The sequence below is a fragment of the Dermacentor variabilis genome, chromosome 2 (genome assembly GCF_050947875.1).
Source record: "Dermacentor variabilis isolate Ectoservices chromosome 2, ASM5094787v1, whole genome shotgun sequence".
Classification (NCBI taxonomy): domain Eukaryota; kingdom Metazoa; phylum Arthropoda; class Arachnida; order Ixodida; family Ixodidae; genus Dermacentor; species Dermacentor variabilis.
In genome coordinates, this window is record NC_134569.1 from 229,252,847 (window position 1) to 229,271,888 (window position 19,042).

At 42.9% G+C, this 19,042-nt stretch overlaps 1 protein-coding gene across 1 annotated transcript in view; it reads right to left on the reverse strand.

Annotated features, from left to right (window-relative positions):
* LOC142573147 (uncharacterized) overlaps positions 1 to 19,042 on the reverse strand; it is a 142,392-nt gene that overhangs the window by 16,255 nt on the left and 107,095 nt on the right. The window contains exons 5-7 of the mRNA XM_075682696.1: positions 11,567 to 11,634; positions 8,845 to 8,963; positions 4,539 to 4,611 (exon numbers count right to left, since the gene is read on the reverse strand). Of these exons, the coding sequence (XP_075538811.1) occupies positions 4,539 to 4,611; positions 8,845 to 8,963; positions 11,567 to 11,634 (260 nt within the window). The remainder of the gene's footprint in view (positions 1 to 4,538; positions 4,612 to 8,844; positions 8,964 to 11,566; positions 11,635 to 19,042) is intronic.

Genomic DNA, 19,042 nt, shown 5'->3' on the forward strand with positions numbered 1-19,042 from the left:
GTCATTTTTAGTAAGAATTGACGATAATATCATCACACGAAAGAAGTTAATCATTACCCAAACCTTGCATCAGGCAAATTCACACTACGGCCACAAGTCTCATCACACCACCTTATCCTCTCAACAGGTGTGCTACTGAATATGTAAAGTTCAACTGTGGGTAGCCAGAGTCTTCTGGAGACATCCCGGTACAAAAAGCAACTTCCAGCTTCTGCTGTCAACAATATCTCGTAACACCCTGTCACCGATCAGACAGTTCATGTGTGATATGTCTGTAGCAACACCACAATGACACCTCACATTACGAGAGGGCGGGACATAAATTTGCCACCCAATGGGACGCATGTCCTCTCCATCGAGGTTTTGGCAATGCAATGTTAAATAGCAAAAATTAAAACATGGAAAGAATCAGGCACATTCATAATTTGCACATCTGCCCAAAGTACATTCAGCCTGTTTTTACACTGTCGGTAACATTGGCAGCTTCTTTGTACACCAACGTAGACTCGAACTTGCTCTCAATAGATCCTACAGGAACAACAGATTCGTTCTTGTGGCATTGCAAAAGAAAGCTTAGACATCCCCCTTGAGAATTGCATACGAAAAAAACTGTTATGCCCACAATTGCGCACTTTTTCCTGAAAGCCCCTGCATGTGTTCTGGGTAAGCAGTCTTGCCCTCACAGAGTACAGTGCACTTAGAATTAGTCCTTGTCTCGCTGCAGAAGCAAAAGGAGTGCGTTGGTCATCTCAAAGGTGAACACAAGACATGGTGCTTGCTTTGGAATGTCATCGACAGATGATCAAGAGAAGTTGAAGCAGGGCCAAATTTTTCTCGCAGGAGAGTGGATGACCAGGCCAGTTAGTATAGGTACCGTGCTCATGGAATGAAACCTGTCAATTTAGGGCTAACTAATGCGTATGCTTTCATTTCCAACGGCTGCACTTTTTTGTGTCACAGGGACGTAATTTTGGCGCTGAGACTTCTAGTGGGGTCCGTGTCACCTTTGATGACCAGATTCCTAGCGACATGACATGGTACACTCGAGTACTCTGCACAAATCCAAGGTTCTACTAAACACTCCAGGTCGCGTCTCATTCCGTGAGCACTGTACATGGTTGTCTGGAAGTGCAAAGACACACAACGAAGAAGAACCAGACAACTGCACTCGTTGCGTCTTGTTCACCTTCGTTGTGCGTGTTTGCACTTCCAAACAACCATAAATGTTTCTTATTTGGCACAAATTTTAAGACTGCATGACCGGACAAGCACAATACAGAAATGCACGTTAATTGATGCACAAAGATGCCACGTGTATAAATTTATGCGTTCCTCTGCATCATCCTCATGGCAGCACGCCACTTATGTGAAACCTGCAAAGATGATTGCCAGTGATGACGATCATGTGGTTGCATGAGAGAGCCACATGAAACAGACTGAAACGATTGCTTGAAGGCTTGCCATGGGGGATAAACTGTCTTCTATACATACAAATACATGCGTTCGCATCTGCCGATTCAGGTGGAAAACTTTCATTTCACAGTGACCATGTGTGTGTGTTTCTTTAAACGAGATTTTTTAAAATATACCAAAAATAAATCAACAATCAGACCTAACTTAAGCAAGGAGAGAATACTTTTCCATGTATATAATCAAGCAACAAGAAGTAATGAGATGCATTGTCACTGACCAAGCATTATGTCAAGCAGAATGTAATGGTATGCAAAAAAAGAGGTGAGGTGTGCAGACAGGACACAAGAGTAGAGAAGTGGACAACACGAACGCCGACTATCAACTGAAGGGAGCACTGAGACGAAATTTACATAATTAATCCTTACCATCTAGGTCAACTTTCTGTCGCTTTATGCAATGTTATTTTTGCACGTACAACTAATGCAAAACAGCCCTCGCACATTTTCAACTTGCATACTGGCGCTCGGCAAACTGCCTCACTTGTGCACACAGACGCATAAAAATAAAGCAGAACAGCGATTAAGCTCTGAACACAGTCACTGTGACAGCAGTAGGTTCTCCTACAGTGAAGACCACCACCTTGTTCTTGCTCCCCACCTGTTCTTCCTTAATAATGTGCTCAGCCACTATGGGGGAATGAACTATAGGAAAAAACGATAGAAGAATGCTGTTGCCACAGTGAATGAGTTCAGAGCTTAAGAGACTACTGAAGTCTGCCGTCTTTCTTTTTTTTTCGTCGAGTTAATTTAACATTTCATTACTTGAAAACACTTCATTCAGGAAATCTTTATGAATCGTGTTTATTTTTCCTTCTTTTGCGTGGTATCATGGTGAGGTTGTGTCGTGGTCTGCATAAATAAAGTCTGCAAAGTTGTGCAAAACAGTCATATTTTCTGTCTCCATCATTCAGTAGGACACATCCGGCCCCTACGTTCACTACGTGTAGGCAGCATGGCATTTGAGATTGCCTTTGAGTATAAAACTTCCATACACCATTTTTTAAGTTCTGCATTTTTTTGTAAATCGATGTTTAAGCCACCAGAGATGCGCCATTTGCTGTGTAAACGGTTTCCTGCATTTCAGGTTCAGTGAGTCATCTCGAAGATCTCGGCCAAGGATTAATCAACTGTGAGGCTAAAGCTTCAACCGATGTCACAAGCAAAATGATGCAGGTGCACCTACGAGAGTGAAGCAACATTTTTTTTTTTCACCTGCACATTTGCACTGCTTTGTCAGGCACTTGGCGGCTGTGAATCCTGTGAGCTACTGCGTAACAAAGCTCTATCTCTGTCCATGCTTTTGACATTGCTTTCCGCCAAACACCTTATTCTTGGTGCATCCTCTATTGTGGGTTGTTCCATGTTTGAGGCTTATCATAGTCACATGCACTTCCTCGCTTGTGCCCCTGTCATTTTGACAAGCATGACGACAGATAACTGCATGCAAACACACAGCCTTCTTGTCAAAAACAACTTCTAGGTGATGCACATAATACTGCCCTCATTCTTACAGTACTGCTCAGTCTGGACTTGGGGTCTATGTGGAGATCAAAACATTGAAGTAATTGCCTAGCGCTGTTGATGTGCTAAAGTGCAGTGCTTTGTTAGTCCGCTTGACTCCGAAATGCACATTGCTTCACTGGCACGGGATTCTCAGTGGTGGTTGGGAACAAAGTTTTCTTTCTTTTAAATTATGGGGTTTTAGTACATGCCAAGACCACTTGCTGATTATGAGGCACACCGCAGTGGAGGACTCCACAAGTTTCGACCACCTGAGGTTATTTAACGTGCACCTAAATCTAAGCACCACGGGTGTTTTCGCATTTCACCCCCAACAAAATGTGGCCGCCGCGGCTGGGATTCAATCTCGTGACCTCGTCCTCAGCAGCCCAACACCATAGCCACTGAGCAACCACGGCCGAGTAAAGCTTTCTTTCTCTTCGTGCTACAGCAATAGCAAAGTTGGGGATGATGCAGTGGCCAGCAACAACAAAATAACTTCGAAAACAACAAAGCATGTTGTCAGAATAACAGAACAAATGGACAGACAAAGCAAACCGAGTTTCAAGTACTTCTCTACTGTCACAGTATATAAAAAAAAAAAAAAAACATTTCACAGCCTCACAGCAGATTATGACAACAATGTCATACAGAGAGGAGTTGTGCATGTGTTGTATCAGACGTGTTTTTTTTTTTTTATGTAGCCAATACAGTACATTGAAAGAAAATACTCCACATTGACAGGAGCAGACAACATGCCCACCAAAGGCTGAAAGTGAAGTGAATTAAAGATACGTGTTGCATATCTAACATAGTTCACTGCTGCTTAGCAACATAAATTATAGGCTGTTGTAAAGAATGTACCACTGTTCCACTATGGGTAGCACCTGCCTGTGACAAAAAGCATGCGAGAAAAATAAAGCATGCAGGCTTAGAATTTTGAAAATGTAGTCAACAGTTGGTAAGAAAAAAATAATTCGAGCGTAAAATTCTTTAATCAAAAAGGAAAGGTCACATGTCAAAAAGTGCCATCGTTGAACTTACATAGGCCACAAAATCCATTGAGAAGCCATCGAAATTCTGGCAACAGAGCGATCTTAGTCTTCGCGGCTACACCTAGGAACCCTTATTATTCAGTGTGCTACCAAAATCCCAAACAGCAATTACAGGAATCTACATCCTATGTACGTTAGATCATTCCAACCGATACTGTGTGTAGGGAGCTATAATCATAAGCTAGTTTCTTTGCTGTCAATGTGTGTGTGCATGGGGGGGAGTCTCATTTCTTTGGTCATTGACTAAAGAATTTCACACTCAATAAATGTGAGGAGAGATGACCACAGCTAGCTGGTGTTTCATGGCGAAAGGTTCAATCAAAATTTAAACAAAAACCCAAGCAATGCAACACCTATCATTTTCGAAGTTTATACACTGGATGATGACAGCACAGCAGCTCGCCAGAACCCAGCTTGCACGTCACCGTCATTCACATCAAAATATACAGCCGGCCACCACCTAGAACACACATTGTTCCACCACAGCCCAAACGAATAATGAAGCACTCACGCAGGCTGCAGCTCGGGTATGGGCTGACCAAAGGCCACGACCGGCAGACTCTCCACGACTTCAATGTATCCAACTGCAGGCACGAGATGCACACAATCAGCCACACACACATGGATTCGCGCCCACAGAAAGGTCAGAGGAGCACACTGGCCTTTGACATGAAGACACTCGTTACGTATTCAACAGTGCCCACATTGTACCTGAAGCCACAATAGTTGTAGATCACACTGGGGGAACCACGGAATTTCAAGTTTCCCCACACTCTTGCGCACACTGCAGAAGTAAGCAGGAGCAGACATTCCTCCTCTCTTCCTGCGTGAGGATCCCAACAGCTGCCACATGCACTGGTGGAGTGACTCTCTTGCAAACCAGTCACCAATGTTGACCGCAGCAAAAACCCACGGTAGGACTGCCGAAATTAGCGTGGCCCATCGAGTGCTAGGGGAGAAGACTGCCAGACACGACATAGGAAGGACCTCGGACAAGCAATCTGTTTTTCTCTTTTGTTGTTCTCTAGCATCGTTTGCTGTACAAATCAGGCAAACGTTTCGGTTGCCACCAGTCTGCATCTTGGAGAGGTCTCCCGACTTCCAATACACATTGTTACTTGTGAAAATGTGTTGCATTGGCTGCTTTCCATTGTACTGCCAAAGCCCAGCCATGCAATGCGAGTGCTCGTGAGTTGGCCATCAAGCATAAGCATTTACGAGGAAAGGCACTCTTAGTGAGAACCCTGTCTGCAACACACACTCCTCGAGGGTTTCAAAATTAAGATCAGAACACATGTCTGGGGACCTTGCCTGTGATGAAAACAGTTATTAGCTGATTAATTTAGTTTTGAATTCAAACGCACAACAGGGGCTATAAGAGACACCATCATAAAAGGATCTGGATCAATTTCAACCTTTCATGTTTGTTTACTGTCGACCCGATGCTTAACGTACAAACATTTTTTGCATTCAGTTCCATTGAAAAATGGCTACTGTGTAGACAGGAATTCGGCCCGTGACATTTTTCCCTGCAGCAAGGTGTCATAGCCACTCAAACATTTTACTGCAATGACAGTTACCACGTCATTGGACAGTTACCTGACCAATTACTTGACCAATTAGGCAAGGCTGCAATCCTGCACAAACATCCTCAACTGCATGCAACAATGACAAAATTACAATGATGGTGGCAGCATAATAACAGCTACGAAATTGTGATTATGGGTGACAGCTCGAGCGTGACAACAGCAATTGTATGATGGAGACGATGACACGATGGCAACAATGGAGGCAGCATGACTATGACAGTGATGCAACAAAGACGGCAAACAATGTGGCCATGACAGGAGTGGCATGACAACGACAATGACGAAACGAATGCAAAGCCACGAAGACGACACTTATGCGAATGCAATTTACGATAGACGTAGCCGTCCCTTGCTGAAGAAAGGCTAAGAATGACTGCAATGCTGATACAGTTGCATTGTGAACGAGTGCTGCAGCTTGCACCAGCTACGGCGCATGAGCATACTGCCTGCTGCTGCCTCTGTCGCATGCACAGACGCCACGACTCCTGAAGGGTGACATGTACCCTACGTCCCATCACAGAAAGCCAGAAATATCGACGAGTGATGATGACAATTTGACGAGTCGATGTTGAGCCAAGTTATACTAAGCCATGGCTCTGTGGTTAGCACATGCGACTCCCAACTAGATTCGTACTCACTTGCTGCCATGACTCAAGTTCTATCGCCACAGGCAGCACTGGGCGAAGTTCTGCTTCTCTCTGCCATTTAGTGGGGGTTGAGGCGGCACCACGACAATGTCATGACAATGGCACATGTCACAGCATGACGAAATCGAGCAGGGACAGACCGAGCAAGCACATTTTTGAGCTCTCAGTCACCGCCACAGTAGAACGCTCGTGCACACTGCTAGTGACCTTCACCACGTGCAGAGAATATACACAATAAATGAGAGAGCCAAAATAAACACAAAGTGTGCCCAGTCACCTGAACAACATAAAATGGTTGATTAATATAATCAAATTTCCATTAGAGAGAAAAGCATAACAACATATCAGGAATGCTTGTTGAAGTTCGAGAATAGTTACATTACTTAAGGTGGAATATTCCTCTTGAACTGTTCAGCAATCTAGGAAGTCAGTTCTGTAGTCTATGTAAAAACATACATCATTTCGTAACCTTCAACTTTCTACGAAGTTTATAGTTGCACGTTCTACTAACTCGCAAGTGCACTACATGCTTCAGAGAACAAATTTTGCTCTAGACTTATTGCTTTTAGATTTCTCATAAAATATGTAACAATAATTTAGTCAATGGGATGAACTTGCATATCAAATATACTAGCTAGCAAGTGTGAGTAAAAGAATGCACTTTCGATGACTGAAATCTTTCTTGTACCTCAGGAGTTCTATGCATGCTTTTGTGTACTGTGGATCTCTAAATTAAAGGATAATTAAGCCTGCAAGACAGCAATGAATACTGAAAGTACACTAATACTTAATACCTTTCATTTCTACCTACAAGCATAACACAATTACTACACCATTGTATTTGACTGTCCATGCACCCTTTCCATACACATATCTCATGCACTATGTTACATGAGATCTGCAATGCCCTAAAATTATCTCCAGGCATTTTATTCTAGCAATATTCACCAACAACAGTTTAGGCATTATCCCACTGACAACAGTTTACAAATTCACAACTCTTCATCAGCATCAGAACTGGTACCAAAAATACAACTTGAGAAAACTTGTAAGGGAGGCACATGTGATAGAAGTGCCTTGAGAAAAACTTAGAAATCTTGCGCTGACTAAGAAAGTGATTCAAAACTATTGAGTTCAAGAAAATTGAGCCAATATCGTATTCTGGACACTTTTTATAATCCTTTTGTGTCAAGTCCATCCACCGATGCAAATAACTAGCCAAGCTGATAACAATGTATTTGAACTAGATGTGTTGATTCAGTATGAACCTTTATATCATTGTGAAGGAACACGAGTAAGTAAAGACAGGGTGAGAGATGATCTCATCTCTACCTTGTCTCTTGCGCTTCTATGCTTGTCCTAAGGTACATAATTTGATTCAAGATTCCATTTCAATTTAAAAAGAAGCCGGTCCCTACCTTGCTATCGGAAGGACCAAAAGCATCCATGACCTTTGGTACTTTAGTGTTTCCTATGATAAGATTACCAGAGGAAAATCTTGCACTGCAATACTTCCAGCCACCATGGGAACCATTGGTGATGCATAAATTTTACGATTTCAGGCAAATTCGTTGAGAAGGCACATGGCAGGTTCATTTATCTGTCCTCTGTAGTTAAACTTTATTATGTTGTAGTGTCATAGTCTTTCTTTAATAAAACGGAGTGTCCTTCCAGTGCCCTTTAAAGTATGCGTGTTGCTCAATGTAGATATCTTATTTGTTACAAGATAAATACATGTTTTCAATGTCCCCGAACTCATCTAACAGTACCCCAGTACCAGAGGATTAAGAAGAGTTGCCACGAAATAAATCCGCAACTAAGAGTGAGCTTGATGCTAATACAAAAACCTATGAAACTATTTGAAGTCAGAAGGATGAATGTTCATCAAAAATCCATGTACTGATCATCATTCCAAGACAGCCATATGGTATTGCACACAAGCACTAACACCAGAGTTACCTTCAGGACTCTTAAAAGAGTTTTATGAGAGGAAAAGTTCTAAAGAGAAAAGAAACCATCCTGTGCTCCTCTCCTCGCCTCCTTTGCATGTCACGTCAACGGAGTGCTTCAGGTGATGTTTCCAGAGGTAAAAGTTATACGGACTGGTCAGTCATCAAAGAACGACCACGCGAGCGCAACAAAAGCCGACTGTGTGTTCCAAAAATGGAGAGGGGCTCACCCATCATGCGCGACTGAACCTTTTATGAAGCTTCCATTCAGCCAGCTTCATGTGAAGGGCAAAAGGGGGGGCAGACAACAGAGGAGCCTTACTTCTATAGTGCGGACACAACCTGTTACTTTGGCTGCACTGCGTCAAGTTGGTGAGCATATGCAGCAAGGAGGGAGAGAGCACCAGTGGAGAGAGTGGCAAAGGAGAGTGAGAAACAGCGACAGCTGCATTTTCGTTTTTAAAATGCCAATAACTTTGCTATTATGCCACACTAGTTCAATGTGTTCTTGCGGCTATGTGCTCACGGCAGACTAGTACACACCGGCCACTAGGCAACTAATTTTCCAGTTTGACTTGGTCTAGGGGCCCCTTAATGCAACATTATGGCAGCTACGATGAGGCAACACTCACTGTGCTTCAAGTCCCCACAGAACGAGGGCGGGCAGCTTGGGGCCCTCTCCACGCTGCGCTCCATTCGGCGCCTCAGTCGCTCGGTGTGCTGCTGCTCCCTCAGCAGCTGCAGGTCCCAGCTGCAACAACAAGGACGGTCAGGTATCCCACAGAGACTTTACAGAAACCTCACCCCCCCGACTAAGCACGTACGCATGTCGTGCATTAAAAGCCAACTGCAACAAAATTTCACTTCGGTAATTTAGTTAAAAATGAGCCCTGCAGTATGCATTTGTGAAGCAATCTTGGCAAGGTTGCATGAATGGTAATTGTTTAGGCACTCACTACAGTAAAGGGGCCCATCATAATAGTCTGTACACTATTATGATGGGCCCCCTCACCGTATAGTAACTAAAGTGAGAGGGCCCCTTTTTATTTCATCAGATGCTATATGCACAGAGTTTCACTAGTCAGTGGGGGCCTGTCTCACTGTGACACAGAGTAGCAATATAAAAATGCATCGTTATTCATTCGTTTGCGACTACTATCAGCCCACCAACAGCACCAACAGCTATAGCCCCCATCCCCCTCCCCATGGGCTACGCAACGGGTCACTTCGCTACCCTTGGCAGGAACCCTGTGTGGTGGCATGGTGGATAGGCATAGGACAAAAGAACAAATATGGCAGAATCCAAACTAGAAAAGTAATAATGCATCAACGTAAAATGAGTTTTCGAAGATTGCCACGACACAATTCGAACCCAGGACTTCTACAACCATGAGCCCAATGCTTGTCTGCGGTGCCACGAAACCAGACAGAAGGGTCCGCTACTCACAACTTCTGCAATGGCTGCTGTTACCTTGGGTCGCTATACTGTTATGGCTATAGTGAACGACTCCCTCGCAACAGTCAGTTCTGATTGTTTATTCTTCTCATTACCAGCCCTTAAAAAGCACCTACACAGACAATGCATCTATCTGGTGGTTGGCGGATACGACCTAAATCCCTGCACATGGCCTCTAAAATTTGCACTGTGCTGCTAGCAACAACCAATCACAGAGCTCATGCTGAGGAGTCGTGCTGCTGTTACAATATTCCAGGTTCTATGTTGCTTCTGGCGCGATAGTGTTCTCTTATTCCTTCAGTTTCAGTTTGAAAATGTCCATATTTCTAGTTTTTCATCGGGTATCCACGCACGTTTCAAACATGAAATTGTGCACGGAGGCCATTCCATACCTACACTGTCTGAAACTAGGCTTTTCTTTCACTATGAAACTTCATTGCCACTGGCCTTCAAGTTGAAACAAAGGGAAAACCACAAATCAGGTTGCTTTTTCTCAGTGGCACAAATGCCTATTTCTTTTTTTTCTTCCAGTGGCTGCTTCCACAAAATTAGTGAAACCTAAATATAATGAACACAGATGTGAATTATTGGACACAGTAAAACGTCGCTATAGAGAAGTTGAAAGGGGGTCCAAAATTACATTGTTATATTATTTCATTATATCCATTATTGTTCTTTACTGCAACATATGCTCAATGAGATGCACAACTTTAAACATGCACAGAAGACTCTGCAGCCAGCAAAGCTGCTACATGGCCACATATGGAATAAAAGTTCAGTGACAATAATATGCGGGGTTTTATGGTGCAAGGGCTAATCATGGCCAAGGAAGGCCAAGGAATGGTGTAATGTGCTCAATGATGCTATTAACGAAAAACGGTAACGTGGCTGACAATGACAATATAAGCTGGCTGTATAGGGGCCTAAAAATAGTAGTAAAAGATGTATGTGTATTAAAATAACAATGACTTTTGAGATGTGCTATGAAACCAAACGATATGCTCTGAAGCAATGAGACACAAAACCCTATAAATGCCACAAGCACTACTGCCTCACCTAGCCACTTAAATGCAGGGGCTTGGAGGCATCGAAATTTCGGTAAAACACCAAAACAACCTTTGGCATGCGCAACACATGGCTTCTCGGAACCTAAAGTGACCTGTATTTACAATAGCTGCCTTCCATTTCATTGCGATGGTTTTTTGTTTCCGCTTTCCACTTGGCTTGTTTATAAGGCCGTAAAACCAGTGAAATAGCAAAAAAAAAGATCTGGCAACATTTTGCAAAACAGGAGGTTGTTTGCCACTTTTCATATTGCGACCACTGACTCACCATTGCAGGTGGCGACACAAAGCTTTAGTTTAAAAAGTAACAAGGAAGGCATGTAGGAACGGTTAAATCAAAGAAGACGAAATTCTAAGCAGGATCATCATCACCACTATGAGACTAAGATAAATATGGAGCACTTTGGGCCACTACCAGGCAACTTTGCCCAAAAGAAAATGTTACAAACACTGGTGCAAACAGCTGTCACTTTGAGGCATGTTGTTGCACTTGCACACACGTGGCATGGGGACTACTGGCACTTGCAACATGGTGCAAACACAGAACGGAACCGCTACGAGTGTGCTCTTGCTCTATGCTATACATGAACCTCAGCTGCCTGCCACATGGAGGCACTACAAAGACACTGATGAATCTTTCCCCACTAAACAAACACCAAAAGATTACCACAAAGATAATCTCCCAGTGTAGCCATAGTTGATGCCTACACCCTGTGGCAACCCCCAGGAGATTGGTTACAAGTGCACTTCCAATAGTGACACATACCACCACCATTACTGGAGCCTGTGACAACAACATCATGCACCAAAGATTAAACAAAGACATCAACTCACCGTTTTCTGCGCTTCTCGTTTGCCTCAAGCTTTGCATGTCTCTTGCGGAAGACCTCGTCATCAAGGTTCTGAAAAGGAAAGGCCAGAAAAAGACAACAGGCATTGCTATTCCTTCATTCACAATGCAGACAAAAGCCAGGTAAGGAAAGGGACCCTAGAGGTAAACACTTGTGACGACTATGCAATAGATGCCTAAAGAACAAACACCGCCTACTGAAACTAACGTTCATGTGGCCAACAAATGCCAAACATTCTAAGTTCTCCGTTTTGAACACTGGATATGCATGCGTGTATCAGTATCCAAACTTGTCAAAATATATATATATATATATATATATATATATATATATATATATATATATATATATATATATATATACACACACAAGCGGATTATTGTTGGTCTCTTCTCTAGGATGTAGGTAGACCTTTGAGTGAGAAAATTGCACTGACAAGTCTGGATACTGACACACACACACAAACACACTCATATATATATGCGCTGATACAAATGTATAGTATATATATTGCTGCCACTGCCAGAGTGAAAGGCAACCAGACTACTACCACTCATCAGATGGTGGTACTGTTGGCCATATAGGCTCTGAAAAAACGTGCCTGGAGAGCACTAGCATGCATGCCAGTGTTACTACAATGCCACTCACCCACCAGGGGAACCCACCAGGGGAACGATCGAGCATACGGATGTGCCCGAACACTACCCTTTCAACTTCCAACATCATGCATTCTAACATTAACGTTCTTGATTATTTCTCATCACAAAATTCATGCACAGTAATAATAAATCATTTGGCCTCTCAATTTCTATGATTCAACGTTCATTCATGATGCTGCAAAAAAGGGCGATTGATTAAAGAACTGAAAACTACAGCTAAAACAGATGCCCAAAATAGTCAGCACACAAACCGAGCGTTAATCAGTAATTGCCAACCATTGCCTAAATTTATTTATATGTCTGGTAAAAAATAAGTAGGAGTTTCACCTGAAAGGTGAAGCATTTATTGGGATAGCAAATTGTCAGACAACTATACGAAGTAAGAATAGTAATTTTATCGGCCACAAAATCTTGTAAATGCTCCCTAGCCAATTAAATTAACAAGCACGCTGTCACAAGGACACATGTAAACATGAACACATCTCACTCAATGACCACAGGCACTCACTGTGAAGATGCTGGCACGAGAAAGAGCAGCGGCAGCAGCAGGCAAACTGCCCTTCATGCTACCTCTTGCTTAACACAAACTAAGCGTGAGAACACAATGCACAAAAATTGGACATCAGCCCTCCCCGTGCCTAGACTCTGTGCCCACTGCAGATCGCTTTTGAGATGGAGCCTGCGTGGACACACTTAGCCGCACCATATGCAGCCGCTGCCGGAGTGGAAAACAAAAGAGGCGTCTAAATTGGATGTCCAGTATTTAGGTCCTGCACTTTTATACAAGAGAAAACTGTACTAGGTGCCCTGCGCCAGTTTTTTTTTCTTTTTTTTTTTCTTGCAAAATGTTTCACTTCTGAATGGAGTACAGTCACACCTCGAAATAATGAACTTCAATTTAGTGAAATTCACGAACTAACAAGGTATTCCGATTCCCCCATCTTAGTTCTGTTGAATACAGCGCATCTCTTGCGATTTAATGAATTTTGTGACACGGTTTCAATTTAACGAAGTTTTTAGCCACTTCAAGCACGTACTTGGAGACTCTATGGCTAGTAAATCTAGCAGAAAATTATAAAAAATGTCGGCCGAGGCCAAAGTTAGTTCAAGCATCCTTCCACATGAAAAGCTCGAGCAACATTGAACGGTCAAAGTGCACACACTTGGACAGCAGCTCGCAGAGCTCGGTCAAATGCAATAGCTGACGATTCTTCCTTCTGTGCAAGGCAAGGCGAGAGAGTGAACGTGGTGCGGTAACCTCATAGAGAAAGAAACTGTAACGTGATCAAGCACGCATCAAGCATGGGCAAGGGCGGGGAGGCCCTCTCCTATCCCTATCTATCCCTCTCCCTATCTGCCCTCTTCTGGCGTGCGCATCCATGAGCAGGCCACAGGGTATCGTTCCTTGGAAGTAATCTGACACCGGCAGGTGCAAAGGCTGGAGCCAAGATGGTAATCTGACACCAAAAGGTGCAAAGGCTGGAGCAGAGATGGTTGGTGCCTCGATGCGCATTTGGTTTCCAAGCACCTAGTGTGGTATTGGCCAGTGCATCTTGTAATCTCAAGTTTCAGAGACACAGTGGGAAGTGTTTGCTCGCGTTGTGACAGTGAGTTCGTGGTCATTGACCAAGACCACTGGCCTTTGCCCTAGCGTGCGTGACACCGATAAAACCACAGACCTTGCTTTGTGTAGTTGTCTCTTTCTATCGTGGATTCTTTTCTAATTATCACCCTATAACCATTCTCCCATTTTTAAGTCGAGTAATTGAGAAGCTCCTTGTTAATCACCTAACGAACTACCCAACAAAATTTAAACTTTTGACATCTAAGCAGTTTGGTTTTCATACTGACTTATCAATCAAATTACAGTATTTCCCTGTGTATAGGTTGCATTTGTTTTTTCTTAAATTCTTGCAGATGTGTCTCATACACAGGTGCGGCTTATATACAGCTTTTTCTCTTATCTTGAGGGGGAGAGGGGGAACTACCGTCAAAATCGGTTTGGATGACATGGCCACGCAAAACATGCTGGGTTGACCTCTTCTAGCAGTTGCTACAGGTTGCGTGTGTGCTATGGAGGTACTAGGTTCTTCTCATGATCAAGTTGCAGAGTGCAGGCGAGAAGGATGGAGCAGCAACGCAAGCCACGGCAGGCCGTGAGTCGACTGACTACAAAGTCATTGCATCTGCCATCGCTTTTGAGATACGGCAGGTGCCGCTGCTCAAACTACGCAGTTGCTACCCAAGTACGATCCGTCCCCCCCCCCTCCCTCCTTCTTGCACTGCCTTCCCGCTTTCCTCCCTTGTGTGCGGTTCGGCTCACCGTTTCACGCTTTCACTCGCACTTACAGCCTATACGGCGCACCGAGATGATGTCATCACCCTTGGACTTTATGTGGTACATAGCGGTGACCACGACGGCGGAAATGCACCTGGAGTGTCCATATCATTGCTTCATATCATCACGAAGTGGAACATCACTGTATTCTTTTTTTAAATCGCTTACCGAATGAACAGGTGCGTCTTATACACCGCAACAGTGTAAAGATGCACCTGCTCATATAGGCTGTCTATTTTTTTTTTTTTCGAAAAAACTGCCCTTTTGATGGGGGTGCAACTTATACAACAGAAAATACAGTAGCGCTGATAAAACTAACTGACAGCATAAAGCAGTTCAACGATAGCGGGATACAGGCAGGTGCGGTATTTGCTGATTTAACTAAAGCTTTTGACAATATTAACCACTCCATTTTGTATGCTAAACTTGAATCGTGTGTAATTTCTGGGCCTCCTTTAGCCCTTTTGCAAAGCTACCTTACCAACAGAACCCAGGTTATTAGCTATGGAAGTGTTTTATCATCTCCAATAACAACTAACCGAAGCGTTCCATAAAGAGTAATCTTGTGTCCTCTGTTATTCCTTATCTACATTAATGATTTACCACCATAACTTAATTATTCTCACTGCATCCTCTATGCTGATGATATAGTGATATTTATTAGTGATAGAGACAAGAAAGTTAAATGTCGATGTCACGAATCTTGTTCTTTGGTGTAAAAATAAATTGCTAGAAGTAAAACCTGTCAGAACAAACTTTATGTTATTTCACTAGTCCCAAGAAATAACCCCTGAACTACACATCGATAACTGCGTCATCACTCTGTATAATTTTATTACTTTCCTAGGTGTTACAGTAAACACCCAACGTAAATATAATGCTCATGCAAATTCTGCCACTAAGAAGACTGCTTTTGCCATCAACATCCTCGCGCAAACAAGACATTGCTTTCAGCAACATATTCTAAAATCCCTTTACTACACTTTCATTAACAGTCACCTTACTTACTGCATTTCATCGTGGGGAAACGCATACCCTGGACACTTGACATCCCTCATTCGCTTTCAGAACCGGGCAGTCCGAACTATTACCCATAGTTCATACACTGCATTAGCAGCACCCATTTTTCGCACTCTTGAAATTCTACCATTCACCTGCACATTTCAATTTAAACTAGGGCTTGTTTAGATGTAGAAACCGCGACATTCCAACTGAGTTACTTCCCCCAACGCAACTTTACAATACAAATAACATATGGTTTTCTGAAAATAATAATCTCTTGCTTCCAAAATTGAAGCAACAGATCAAACAAATAATTGTGGTTGACTTGAATAGTTCTGACCGACACGTGTCACTATGAGTGACACGTGTGACGTTACGAGTGACACTACGAGTGACGTCACAGCACGGCTAGCTATGTAGATGCACTTGCACGAGTGATGTCGACTCTCCGGCTGGGAGCACAGCACCCACGAAGGGAGGGCAAAGGACGTTTGGTTTTAAAATTCAGCTCTTTTCGCAGTGCATAATGGTCTAATACGTTGCAGGCACAATCGTTATTGCACACTGTATGCACCGTGCTTATCAGTTCGAAATTCCCCAGACCTGGTGAGGGGCCCTTTAAACAGGGAGGTGTGTTATTTGCACCACAAAGCATTGAAGTGCACAAAGAAAAGAAAAAGAATAAAAGGATATCAAAAGAAGGGCAAACAGGAGCGCTGGTGGCTGCTGAAACAAGGAGCTGCCAAAACAGCGAGGCTGCTCAAACTGTCCCCATTTTAATGTTCAACCATTTTTGAAAAGTGTCACTGGCTTAGACAACATGAGTGCAAGTTTGACAGCACCCCTCTGCAGCAATTTAGCAACTCATAACATCACTGGCATCTAAGGCATGCGGCAGTTGCCAATGCTGTGCAATATGTAATGCACAATGACGTTGGACAGCTGCTGCTCCACATTAAAATAAAAACATAAAACAATGTCTGCGCCAAGTGTGAGTGGCAGGCTGAAACACTGCCTGCAATAAGTGCTTAAAGGGCCACTAAAGAAACATGTTCAGTCAAGCCAGACGGATAGGTCACATCCAGGTCACCACAGTAGAGACGAGGGTCAGACAACACGAACCCTTGTCAGGGTGAAAGCCAGTCTGCTCTAATGGTGCTCGAGAGAGAGGCTCCATCTTTCTCTGTGAAAGGACAGTGCTACAGATTATAGATCTAAAAGCCTATCACCATTTTTCTGCATGCCCATAAATCACTTTGTTGCATAGAAAACTGCCACTGAATAGCACTAGTGTATGTCATTTACTTTCTCTCTACTCCTTTGTTTTCATGCTGCTAAGTTACTACATAATGGAATGCCAACTAGCCCGAAGGTCCCGCCACTGCTGCAATGCAACTTGAACCAATCACCCTAAAATGGACGAGTCGATATAATCTCCATGTGATTTCTCTCTGTGCTGCTGCTGTGAATTAGCCAGTGCAGACACCGCGTGAGAGGTACCACTGTCCACACAACTGGTGGTGCCACTCCACCTTTCTACTTTGGTTTTCTTTTTTTTTCTCAATTATGAAATCTCTGTTCCCGTTATGAATGATGAATTGTTTTGCAGTGAAGCTGTTAGCCTCTAGTCGGCCAGGTTTTTCGCAGTGTCACCCTAACCGAAAAAAATACCTTCAGAGGTTGAAGCGAAAAGTGCATACATTCTTTGATATCATGCATAGAACATACAGCACAGCATCTGTTTCAATAGAGCATCCAAACCACATAACTGATGATAAGGCATTCCTGCTAACAATGCTGAGCACGTGGCGCTGCCCACATACATTCGCCTGTATTTGTGTACTGCAAAAGTGTACCTTTCGTACTGGAGCATTAATCAAATCAAGAGCATATTTCTTCAAAGACACATTATTAGCATTACAGTTTGCTTTCACTCACAGTCACATTACTTACGGCATTGTTTCCTGGGGAAACACATATCACTGTCATATATCATCTATTCAGCACTTACAAACCCAAGTAATACGCATCATCACTAACGGCAGGTTTTTCACGAGTGCTACTCTATTACTTCATGAAAATAACATCCTTGTTGTAATGAGCATGTTCAACTATTATCTAACAATTACATTTTATAAATTACTTGCTAAATAGCTTTCATACCAATTCATTGATTCCAGGTACCTCATCAATAACAATAATACCAGGTTTGCACCTAACTCCAATTTTCTCCTGCCTATGGTTCATTCTAACTATGATAAATGACATTTTCTGCTATAGAACTGTGGAATGGTTTGCCCAACACCATTAAATCTTCATCCTATCATGTATTTAGTCATGACCTTAAGTTTTTTTACATGTATAACTAAGTTTACAACATTCATTACACTGCATTTGCAATTTGTATGTATTGACAGTTTTTTTATGCACTATAGGCTTGTATACAGACCATTTGTTTTCGTTTATTTAATTTTTCTATGTTGTATTTTTGGCAATTGTGCTTGTTTCTTTTACTTAGCTTGCTCATCTTTGATACATCTCTCCACTGTTATTATTAACCGACGGTCCCGCTGAAGTCTGACTTTGAGACCCTTATCTGTATACTGTCTCTTACCCATTTATTGTATTTAAAGAATAAGTAACTGAAACTGAAAAAATAAAGAATTACTGTTGAGCAAGCTGCCACGGCGACAGCAGCTTGCAACATGGGGAATGATGTCACTAGCCTTTCGCAAATAGAACCAGCCTAGCAACTGATTTCACTGTCATTGCAGAACAGCCATGAGCAGGCAACACATAGCTAGGACTCTCAGCGAACCAACCTCGTGATACAAATCACGTTTGGTTTTGGTCTTTGCCATGAATGTAGTGGAAGTGGTCGCAGAACCCAACTTGGTGTACTACAGCGAGCAGAAAGCAATTGTTACTACCATAACTCTAAAGCAATAGAGCATTGCATACCCCCCTCAGCAGGTTGTAGTGGTGGTTTTCAACAGCTTCACCGGACATCCACTTCCGCAGGGACAGGATGGCAAGTCAGTTTTTTATTACCGTAGCCTAATCTTTCAATCTAGCTCAACTTAATCTTTTCTCTTAGTGTCTCTAACACATCCAGTGCTGTAGTGTTTGTTCAGGATCCAGACTCAAGCGCTTCATGTCATGCACCCATCTGGTGCATGGTCGCACATCCCACTCTCTGGGTGTGCTGTTATCCTCCACCGCACTTCCTTTGCATCATTCTCGAGCTACAGAGATAAGGCGGCACAGTGCACGCTTGCAATCAAAAGCAATACAATGTGTTTTTTTTTTTTTTCTCTTTTTCTGTGCTTCCATACTACAAGAGATCTGCACTTCACAGCTTCACTGGAAGTGCAACATCCATGACTCACGCCACAGTGAACAAACGTTATGAGAAGTGGCAAGTTTTTGCAAAGGCAAAGAAATCACTCGAAAAAGAAAA